General features: G+C 41.1%; 1 protein-coding gene across 2 annotated transcripts in view; it reads right to left on the bottom strand.

The window, feature by feature from the left end:
- ABCA1 (ATP binding cassette subfamily A member 1) overlaps window positions 1-12,043 on the bottom strand; it is a 146,748-nt gene that overhangs the window by 39,046 nt on the left and 95,659 nt on the right. Inside the window, exons 21-30 of one of the 2 annotated variants that reach the window (XM_063914150.1) lie at window positions 8,954-9,093; window positions 7,898-8,035; window positions 7,214-7,434; window positions 4,652-4,792; window positions 3,868-3,940; window positions 3,166-3,368; window positions 2,669-2,717; window positions 2,005-2,121; window positions 1,588-1,736; window positions 319-443 (exon numbers count right to left, since the gene is read on the bottom strand). In XM_063914150.1, coding sequence (XP_063770220.1) covers window positions 319-443; window positions 1,588-1,736; window positions 2,005-2,121; window positions 2,669-2,717; window positions 3,166-3,368; window positions 3,868-3,940; window positions 4,652-4,792; window positions 7,214-7,434; window positions 7,898-8,035; window positions 8,954-9,093 — 1,356 coding nt within the window. The remainder of the gene's footprint in view (window positions 1-318; window positions 444-1,587; window positions 1,737-2,004; window positions 2,122-2,668; window positions 2,718-3,165; window positions 3,369-3,867; window positions 3,941-4,651; window positions 4,793-7,213; window positions 7,435-7,897; window positions 8,036-8,953; window positions 9,094-12,043) is intronic. The other variant, XM_063914151.1, reaches the window with a different exon arrangement.

Raw genomic sequence — 12,043 nt, 5'->3', positions numbered from 1 at the left:
CCTAATGTCTAAGGATGCTCCAGTGTCCCCTAGTGGATGAAAGAGAAATAAGAATAAGGTTCAAGGATCTATAACAAATGTTACTTAAACTGCATATGCACTGACATATAGGAGCCGAGAATTTGAAAGTAATATATATATATATATATATATATATATATATATATATATATATACACATATATACATGCATACACACATATATATATATATATATATATCTATCGCCATGTTCAACCTTGTCTATATTCTAATCAGGAGAAGGCATGACATGTAATGATATTTGTTCAAACATAACCTGTTTGTGCTACAACCTACCTAAAAAAGGTATACTGTTCATCATACATCCATGGCTGAAGTTCAAGGCTGGGGTATTTACCGAAAGGTGGCACAATAAGGCTAAACATCAATGCAATGAGTACAAAGACAGCTGGAAGCACAATCTAAGAGAAAATGAGGGGAGAGTTGCTTTTAATGGCTTTGAAGAATCACATTCTCTATAAATATCCTCCTTACACGAGATTCAAAGCTGTTCTCACAAGCAGCATCTAGCACTTTCATATGTTTATACAGCGACCTGTGGCTCTATAATTGCCCAACCTCTGGCTGTCCGGGCACACTGCGATATGTAGTTCTACAAGTCTTCCATAGGATATCTTGACTAGGTTTATATACTCTATAGTATTCCCTATATCAGTAATAATGTGCAACCTGATCTGTTTCAGGGGCCACATTGGCTGGCCCTCTAATCGTTTAATGGGCTGCATACTACTCTTAATCTCAGCTGTAAATAAAATGTATACAAGTATTCAATGACGGAAGCACCTATCTGTAATAACATATGCAGGCCTTTTAAATAAGTGTTACAATTTAAAAACAAACAAACATGACAACAAAACAGGAAGGAGCTGGGGGCTGCAAGTAAATGCTTGGAGGGCACCAAAACTGTCCTAGTTACTATCAGCTGGTTACATACTTGACTTTGTTTTCCTAATGCTACTATCAGCATTTAATTATATGACGCTCATGTGCATTTACTACTTTACTAAGTACAGAACGTTTCATTGTAAGTTGTATTCACAGCATGTATTTGTTGAAACATAGCTATACATGGCCACAAAGAGTTAAACTGTTAACAACTGAAAGGAGTATAAGTAACACTGGGGCTGATTTATCAACAAGTTTTATTATACGCAACAAGTTTTAAAACTTGTTGCGTATGATTGCCTGGAGCACCATTTATCCTACGCAATGAGTTTTAAAACTCGTTGCGCATGATAAAACTCCTTGATAAATCGACCCCATTGTCTGAAGTGAATAAGTCAACAAGCCAGTCACAACTTGTAATATAGCTGATTGACCTGCCACAGTGATGTTTCCTGCACTTTGAGAACTGGATACAGCTCATAAAGCATTGTTTTAGGATTACGGTAGCAGAGAACGTCTTGTTTTCTTATTAGAAAGTGAAACAACAAATTTTGTCTAATGAAATTTCAAAGAGATGGAATACAAGCAAAGCTGACTGGATATTCTGTGTGCAGAGAATACAGCACTGTGAGTCATTTTACATTGGTCATTTTCACTCACTTGTGCAAAGAATCCCTTTCTGCTGCGCTTGGCGTACAGCAGCCTCTTCCAAAGTAAGGTGGTAAACTGTTGTCGCATCAAACTCCAGCTCTTCACCTGGTAGGAGCCCTTGCCGTCTATACCACTGAGAAAGTCTGTCTCCCGCGACTCTGCAGAGAGGGGATATATTAGGAAAGGTCACTACAGGTATGATAGACGCTGCTGATAGAGGATTAGCACAAGTAAAAAAAAGTGCATATTTTTTCCCATTGTAATGGACCTTTGTGACAACATTTATATACATTTTAGGAGCTTAATGGAGCAATAATATCTGTCATCATGGGAGGGACTATTTATTTGTCAGTAGCATTATTACTACGGCTTTGTTAGCTATGCTCTAATTTTCTCAAATTGGGCCATAAATTAGTTTTAAAATACCTGGATCCGTGTCAAAGTCATTAGTCTCAAAGTTGTCATCTTCTGTGTAAGGTTTCAGGCAGCTCTGGTGGTCTCCAAATGCATATCTCTTCCTCCTAGCAGCAGGCAGTGTTCCATCTGTGGGAAGAAAGAGTATACTGTAATAATACATACATAACAAAAGCATGTACGCTAATAAATGACACACTGGGGCTGATTCTGAGACACTGTGTCTGTAGCTGTGGCCAGCTGTGGACGCCCAATTTACTACCATATGCTAATGTGAGAATCCACTCCAGCAATGCAGGCGTTCATGCATCTGCAAGCTGAATCTGCCCACTGATTTAATGTCAACTGCTGCAACGGTCACCATTGGTAGTGGCACTTGGACCATTCCCATGCTAGGTGCAAGAGAACTGTCAGAAACAGGCTCCCTTCCCCATATGCATGACTCAGGCACGGAGCTTTTAATACTCGCCCACAAATCAGGGCGGTTCAATGCAATGGCATTGTTTCTGTCCAGTTCCTGCACCAAACTCCCAATTTCATAGAAAGACAGATCCGGCCAAGTTTCAATCTGCATGGGTTGTGTACAAAAACCTACCATTTGTGTCTGTGCACAGGGATCAGTCTGACAGAATCAGCCCCAATGTTTGGAAGAGACACAGAAGAACCATGAAATTACCTGAGGTTTCTGCGTCAACACCAGTATCGTGAGCCACTTTCAGGAAGATCTGAAGAAACAGGTAACCGATTAGAACAGACGGCAGCTATTTCTCTGTCCATTATGGAACATGCAGATATTGTTATTATTGCTGACTACTAAAGTGACTAGTCACCACTGTGAAATCTCACATGAGATCATTATCACATGACTGATGGAAACAGCAATATCATAAAGGTTAGATGAAGTATGTGGTTACATTACAGTGATGACTGTACTCTTATAGCCAAGCTTTGTAAGACACCAATCAGAGATCGGCTCTGCTCAGCAGAAAAGCACATGGAGCACTTTACAGATTGGAAAAGGATTTTAAAATCTGAGCCTAATGTTGTTTGTATTGCACAGCTGGAATGTGCCTTAAATGCATTATGTTTCCCAAGGTCACCAGAAAGCAGCAAAGACATAGTACACATGTACTATCACCAGAAAGAAGATATATTACACATGCACTATCCCACCTCTTCCAAAGTGGTGTCTGAGATTCCATAGCTGGAGATGCCAAGGTCAAATAATCGATCATCTATTTCATGGAAGAGCTCCACAAAAGCCCCTTCCTTAGCAGCCTCATAGGGTAACACATATGTCAGCTCATGTCCGATGTCCTCTACCAGCCGGGCCTCAGGCACGTGTTTATTGATGAGGTTTGAAATGGCTGAGACATCTGTAAGACCCACACAAGACAAACAGAACAAATGTCCCTTGTAAGCATTTCATCTAATGGGTAACAGAGTGTTGTCCACCCAGTAATTACACACAAGTATAGGTACAAGTACACACAACTTCAATACATATTCAATAGCATATTCTGACACAGACTATGAATCACACTACATATATATATAGAGAGAGTCTTCCTTTGTCTCTCTTCTGTTATGTGCTTAGAGATAAACAGATGGCAGAAGGTCTCTCACACAGAGACTGTGGGCCTTTTGTAGAACACGCGCACTGTGCATACAGCTTCTTTCTAAAACAAATGATGGAACGTGGACTGGAGAAATAGCTAAAGCTCTAATTTTCCACATCCCTGCCCCATCTGTATCAACATGAAGTCTACAATCAGCATCCATCTCTCCTCTGTATCTCCAAACAAACAGAACATGAGACATAGAAGATCCTACATACAGTAGTCTCACAGGGCAACCTACAGCACACTTTCTTACCTATGGTCAGGGTATCACTTTCATGGTCACTGCCAAGTCCGGCATCAGAGCTGCTCTGAGACACACTATCCTCCTGAAAGATATACACATAAATATATCAGTACACCAATGCACATGGTTGTAATTGATGATGTCAATCAGGTAATGTAAGCAACATAGACAAGTGGTTCTCAAACTGTGCCTAGGCACCCTGGGGTGCCTCGGGGTACTTGCAGGGATGCTTTGGATTGGTGGTCCAGGACCAATTCAAATTATTAATGGTTAATCTAATAGGCAAAAGTAGTACAAGTGGCTGCAAATCGTAAAATATTTGGACAAACAGAAGCAAATACATATTGATTTAATATTTTTTTTCTAAATTCCTTACTTAGAAACTATAGTCCTAGGGGTGCCATGAAAAAAATTCTGATACTCTAGGGAACCATGATTCAAAAGAGTTTGGGAACCACTGGCATAGATTAGTACACAGTATAGTTTTTTCTATAGAAGAAATAGCAGCGGCTGAGGTACTTATTTAGTAGAAGGAAAGGCAGTGGCAGATGGTTAGTTTTACATAGATGTGTGCTACGTAGCCAGGAGAGCCATAAGTGTTAATGAAGTCCAGCAACAATGAAATCATTAGCCACTATGGATGTAAGTGGCTGCCGGCTGATTCTGACCCTATCATCATCGGGCCCAGGGGCAACAGTGGCGGTGATTACAACAGTTATCAGTTGCATTTCTGATTGGATAGAATGAAGGGTTAGGTGTAAGATTAGATAAGGAGTGGGTTAATAATAATTACCCTACTTGTGGCTTCTCTTCTCCGGTTCACAGTATGTTTACTATGTGTAGTAATCACCGCTTCTGTGGTCCCCGCTCCTAATGGCGCTGCCAGCATCAGTCTCTGATTCTGTTTGCAAGTAGGAGCTGGCCTTTCACCTTCCTGCCCACAAACAATGGGGTACCATCATACCAAATGTTAACTGAAGAAAGTCCTTTGTGTGGCAACAACCCAACTACTGATTTGCTTTATATTGCTATAGTTATACTGTGTATACTCCTCTAAGAAGTATATGTAAACATAAAATGTTCAAGCCCATTACTGCTGAATACATAAATCTAATGTTAATTAGTTATATATATATATATATATATATATATATTTGTTTTGTGCCTATATATATATATATATATATATATATATATAGGCACAAAATAAAGCTATTTCTGTTAAATATGATTTTTTAATAAGTGTATGAGTGTAATGCGTTGAATTGATAAAAACAGATTTATTTTACTAAGTTATTTAGAGATTAATTATCCAGACGCTACACACACTTCTTATTGAATTGAAAGAGATGGTAACAGGTTGTCAATGCTTTTAAGAGATCCTCGGCATACGATAAGTAAGGTCACTCCAAGACACTACTTAAATAACCAGTTCGTACTTAACACCTTAAGCATTAGTAAAAAAGATTACTTAGTAGCTAATTAGATGGCCGCTGCGCACATAGCTGTGCACTGCAGTAAGCAATTCTTACTAATTTCCTACAAGCCTCAATATGGTGCAACTAAAAAACATTGCTACTGAGTGACTTTGAGACCGGTCCAGAAGCACATCATAGAGAACTGAATTGCCATAACTTATAGATAACTTATCTATAAGTTACAAGAACTAGGGCTAGGGAGCACAATATGCACTTGGGTCAGAAATTGGTTAGATAATAGGGAGCAGCGCGTTGTGGTAAATGGAAATTTTTCAAATTGGACTGAAGTACTAAGTGGTGTGCCACAAGGGTCTGTACTTGGACCACTAAACGATCTAGGAGTAGATCTAGAGAGCATGGTGTCAATTTTTGTAGACAACACCAAATTGTGTAAGGTTATAAATACGGAGGGAGATGATGAGTCTCTTCAGAACAACTTAGTCAAACGGGAAGCATGGGCAGCAAAATGGAGAATGAGTTTCAATACAGACAAGTGTAAGGTAATGCACTTTGGTAGCAAGAACAAAACTAACACCTACATTCCAAATGGGGTAAAATTAGGGGATTCTGTACTGGAGAAAGACATGGGTGTTCACATAGATAGTAAACTAAGCAGCATTACCCAAAGTAGGATTGCAGCAAAGAAGGCTAACAAGGTATTAGCATGTATAAAGCGGGGAATTGATGCAAGGGATGAGTGTGTTATACTCCCATTATATAAATCCCTAGTGAGGCCACATCTTGAACACTGTGCACAATAATTGGGCACTATACTACAAAAAGGATATCCTGGAACCAGAAAAGGTTCAGAGGCGGGCAACCAAACGAATTAAGGGGATGGAGACGCTGGAATACGAGGAAAGGCTTGCAAGGCTAGGCATGTTTACACTGGAAAAGAGGAGACTAAGAGGGGACATAATCAACATTTACAAATATATAAAGGGGACAATACACAGAGCTTGCAGGGGATCTGTTTTTGGTAAGATCAACACAGAGGACACATGGACATCCGCTAAGGTTAGAGGAGAGGAGATTTCGCACACAGAGACTTAAAGGTTTCTTCACAGTAAGGACAATACGTGTTTGGAATTCCCTGCCTGAGAGAGTAGTAATGGCGGACTCGGTCAACACTTTTAAGAATGGGCTAAATAAGTACCGAATGGATAAGGATATACAGGGTTATAATGCGTAGTCACGCACTATAGTTATAAAAAAAAAAGAGGAATAAACACAACGGCCGATATTGGCAATAGACATAATTAGTCCTAAAAATAATACAGCGTAGGTGACCACAAATAGGTTGAACTCGATGGACAAATTGTCTTTTTTCAACCTCAGAAACTATGTTACTATGTTACAATGCCATGTAAAGATTTTTTAGCATCTGTTATTTAAGGCCCTATCTTAGTAAACGTTAGAGCATCTGGAGGCATCTGGAGGAAATAGATGCCTCCTGCAGGATCTGCAATTCGAGTGCTGCGTCCGAAGATGCATCATTGGATCACCAGTCCCGATGGTCGCAGTCCTCGGCCAGTCTTCTTAAGCCGAAGCTTATTCACACTGGCCGATGGAGCTAGTAAGCTGGGTCCAGAAAGTCTGCATCCAACGATTTTTTTGTAGAAAGGTCCCGGTTGCCGCATCCCCCGCTCCAACCCCCAAACACCAAACTATATCAGTCATGGTGCAGCTAAGAGGGGACTGCGGGCAATCATGCAAAACTAATTCTGCACATGCTAAGTACGAGTCCCTGCATCATCATCCAGTTTGGGGACAATCACAAATTCTTACAATGAGGCAACATTAAAACATTTTTGGCTTCAGTTCGATTACTCTGCATGAACATGATAAACCATTTTTTAATAAAAGACTAAACTTACCTTTTTCAGGTAAGACATTGTACTGCTGCTGTTCCTGCAGGAGCTAAGGGAAGAGTCTGTATCTCTCTTTACTAAAGTTAGGTAATAGCCAGTCCCCAACTGGTTCTTCAAGAAAAGAGAAGAGCCCACACAGCACAATTTGCCATGAGAGATAATAGCAATGCGATCTCCAAGGATGTCCGCCTCGTCCATATGATGTGTGGAGAGGATTATGGTCCGTCCTGGGAAAAAAAAGGAATTCAGTAGTCTAGAAGATTCCAATTGTAATATCTGGAATTAGCAGAACATGGTAAAAAAATATTTTTACCAGACTAAAGCTGGGTACACACTAGACGAGGTGTGTACCCAGACGATCCAGCAGGCCCCTGGATCCAGCAGGCCAATGCAAGGGGCAAGGGAGCAATGTGGGATGCAAAATGCAGCATGGCATCGCTAGTGAGGTCTTATGTGGGACAACCAGAACCAGAAGCTATCGCTAACAACAGAAGGGGGCATGCATATCGGGCATACACACTGCCCGATATGTCAGTCCAATCCGACGCCTAGTGTGTACCCAGCTTACGCCATTGTGTAATCAATAAATTCTATCCTTGGGTGTGACTACCAATAACCAATTTACTTGATGTTCCCTTAAATATAAAGGGTTTCACTGTGGTAAATACATGTGGAGTTTACATTAATTACCTTGTCTGTATTTGAGTAACAGGTCCCAAATGCCTCTACGAGAGTATGGGTCCACTCCAGCTGTGGGTTCATCAAGAATGATAACCTTTGACCCACCTACAAATGCCAAGGCCACAGAGAGCTTTCTCTGCATACCACCTGCAACACAAATACCATTTACTTAGAAATACAACAGTCAAAGTCCAGGACAACATCAATAATAGAGACACATATCTGTACATGTATTTGATATATATGTTTCTAATGCAGATCAATTAAAAATGAGTTTTCTCTTGACTGACAATTTACATTGATTAAGTACAACATTTCTATGTTGCATCGAAAGTCAGATAATGGGGCAGATGTATTAAGCCTGGAGAAGTGATAAAGTAGGGATAAGTGCAAGGTGATAATGCACCAGCCAATCAGCTCCAATATGTAAACTGACAGGAGCAAACTGGCTGGTGCGTTACCACCTTCCACTTATCACTGCTTGATCACTTCTCCAGGCTTAATACATCTGCCCCAATATGCTTAATGCCATGGAAGCAGCCTAAGAAATCCATTTGACAACTGGAAGGTACTTATTAGTTTCAAGTCCAATTATAGAATTAGGATACAGTATGGGAAATGCATTTAGAACTTAGTGGCACTCAATAAACACTATTAGTAGCAATAACCTAAATAATTGAGATCAGATATATTTAAGGAGTGACAGATATTGTGGTCAGAGATGGTGCAGAATTTCCTTGTGACAAGTCCCTTTTATTCATAGTCTATGTCCAAGTATGGCACTGTCAGATCATTGTCTGGCATGTATAGGGTGCAGTGTAGCAGATATATGAACCAGAATCCTGAATCCTGTACATTGGATTCCCTGAGGAACATTTTCATTGGGCCTGATGATCACGTGAAATGGCCCTGATAACAGTCTGGTCTGTCTAGTCAACACTGACTATTTAGTTTGCACTAGTGAGCAATTCGATTTGTTGGAAGAGTTAAATATAGTTAGTGGGCATTTTCTTTTTACTGGTCGTGTAATAAATGTAATTATTAAATCCACATTATCTACATTACCTGACAGCTGACTTGTCTTGGCTTTTTTCTTGTTGGGAAGACCGACATCGATTACCATCTGTTCCATCTCTGCTTTTACCTTCTCTTCTGACAGTCCTTTCAGTCTTGCATAAAACCAGATGTGCTCTTCAACAGTGAGCCTGGAGGGAGATGTAGAGAGGCGCAGATGAGGGAGCATATCTACATGCCTCAATGAATTCCCATAGACACAGACACAAGGGTATGGTAAAGGCCTCCTGCTTGCATGAGTTAATTCCATACATAAAAAAATCAAACATTTCAATGACTTTCAAAAAGAATGGTGCTGTACTTAGGATTCCACGTGGCATTTATACTATTCATACTTTAACAACAGTAATTACATACCTGAATTATTTTTTTTAAGGGCTAACTAATATTAAAATATAAAAAATATTAATCATTTTAAATGTTTAACTAACAATTGTCATTAAGGGTACTGGAAACTGACCTTATTAAATGATAATTAACAAAATGTTTTTTTTTTATTCATTTATTTTGCAAAAAAATTGTTTCCATGATATAAGCGAGCTAACAAAAATACAGCGCACTAAACAACAAGACAAGTGCAAAAGAGCTATTATGGTACAAGTTTAGAAACATATGTGCATAACACATTAATGAATATTAATTAAATGTATCTTTACTAACAGTAGCGGCTCTTGCCACGGGCAAGCAGGCTTTTTGCCCAAGGCGCCGTTACCCTGAGGGCGCTGCCGCCATGGCAAGAGCCACTACTAATTATCCTCCCTCCTTCCCCGCTCCTCGGCTCACGGTCCGCGGCTGCAACGAGCGCCGTGTGCGCCCGCTGCAGCCGGCATCGCTGATTCACGCTAGAGGTCAAAATTGACCCCTAGTGTCAGTGCGGCGCTGCTATGGGAGAGACGTCATGACGTCTCTCCCATAGAGAGGAGCCGGCGCCCAGAGACAGCAGCAGCAGCGGTCCGGAAGCAGGAGCGAGGCTGGTAAGAATTGTGTTTTTTCTTTTAGGGTTTCAAAGTGGCACTACTACTGGGGGCACATACAGGGGCACAGCTACAAGGGGCACATCTACAGGGGGCACAACTACAGGGGGCACTGCTAAAGGGGGAACAGCTACTGGGGGCAAATCAACTGGGGGCACAGCTACAGGGGGCACAACTACAGGGGGCAATGCTACAGGGGGAACAGCTACTGGGGGCAAATTAACTGGGGGCACAGCTGCTGGGGGCACAGCTACTGGGGCCAAATCTACAGGGGGGCACAAGTACAGGGGGCACAGCTACAGGGGACAAATCAACTGGGGGGCACAACTACTTGGGGCAAATCAACTGGGGGGCACAACTACTTGGGGCAAATCCGGGGGCACAGCTACTGGGGGCATAACTATGGCCATGACCCTCCCCTATGAAGCTACACCCCTGTTTTGCCGTGGGGGGGGGGGGGGCGCCAGTGGAAACTTTCGCACTGGGCGCCACAAGGTGTAGAACCGGCCCTGTTTACTAACTAAAAATATGTTGGTATAAGACTGAACAGTCAGGGTCGGGACATAATAGTCATTTATTTTTTGCTTATAACCAGAACAAATAAAGTATGTTTCTCCAAAAAGCTTTTTTTGACTTTTAAATGTGCTTTCAGTTACCATATGCTTGACATGCAGCACGGATGGCATAATGGTTGGCATTACTGCCTCACAGCACTGAGATCTTGGGTTCAATTTCCACCATGGACCTATTTGTGTGCAGTGTGTATGTTCTTCCAATGCTTGGGTGGGTTTCCTCCGGGTGCTCTAGTTTCCTCCCATATTCCAAAACCATACAACTAGGCTAATTGCCTCTGAAATTAACCCTAGTGTGTATGTGTGTACATGTGGTAGGCAAGATAGAGTGTGAGCTCCACTGGGGAAGGGACCGATGTACTGTAAATGACCAAATATTTTCTGTAAAAGCACTGTGGAATATGTGTACACTATATAAATAACTGGTAGTAAGAAATAACTATCCTGAATTGGCACCAATGCACAAAGAGTAAAGATGAATTCATTATCAGAGATTGTAGATTGCCAAATCCAGAAGTTATAAACTGACAGATAAAGCAAAAGCTATTAGTGCTGAATCACCAATATTATCTATCAGGTCACCTTAAATAAGGCCACTTACGTTATCAGATATGAAGTTAGCAGAGAAATATGCAGGTATAAGTCATACATTTTTCCAAGATCTTCCACTCTCTATGGACATGACTTAACAAGAGTAAAGTTCACATTCTTTAAACGTCTGCATTAATGGTAACTCAGCTACTTGTCAACATCACATATTTAGGGTGAAATTACACGACAGTAATATTCTACATGAATCCTGAGGATTTACTTGAATGCAATACATTTAGGGGGTGATTCCGAGTTGTTCGCTCGCTAGCTGCATTTAGCAGCATTGCACACGCTAAGCCGCCGCCCTCTGGGAGTGTATCTTAGCTTAGCAGAAGTGCGAACGAAAGATTAGCAGAATTGCGAATAGAAATTTCATAGCAGTTTCTGAGTAGCTCCAGACTTACTCAGCCATTGCGACCAGCTCAGTCCTTTTCGTTCCTGGCTTGAGGTCACAAACACACCCAGCGTTTGCCCAACCACTCTCCCGTTTCTCCAGCCACTCCTGCGTTTTGCAACTCGAACGCCTGCGTTTTTCCGCACACTCCCATAAAACGGCCAGTTTCCGCCCAGAAACACCCACTTCTTGTCAATCATACTACGATCAGCACAGCGATGAAAAAGCTTCTTTATGCCGTGAGTAAAATACCTAACTTTTGTGCAAAATAACTAAGCGCATGCGCTCTGCGAACCTTGCGCATGCGCAGTAAGCGACTAATCGCAGTATAGCGAAAATCGGCAACGAGTGAACCACTCGGAATGACCCCCTTAAACTGACCTGTTTAAAAATAGCAAATACTGTAGCTGACATACTGTATCTATGTTATAAGGTTATATATACTGTATCTATGTTAAAACACCTACTAATGAAAGTAAAATGTTTGCTATGAACAAATCATATGAAAGCTTATTGATTTAAATATTTGGCACATCAAAGCTATCACCAA

This window comes from Pseudophryne corroboree, chromosome 1 (genome assembly GCF_028390025.1).
Source record: "Pseudophryne corroboree isolate aPseCor3 chromosome 1, aPseCor3.hap2, whole genome shotgun sequence".
Taxonomy (NCBI): Eukaryota; Metazoa; Chordata; class Amphibia; order Anura; family Myobatrachidae; genus Pseudophryne; species Pseudophryne corroboree.
This window is presented reverse-complemented; position numbering and strand designations above follow the sequence as displayed.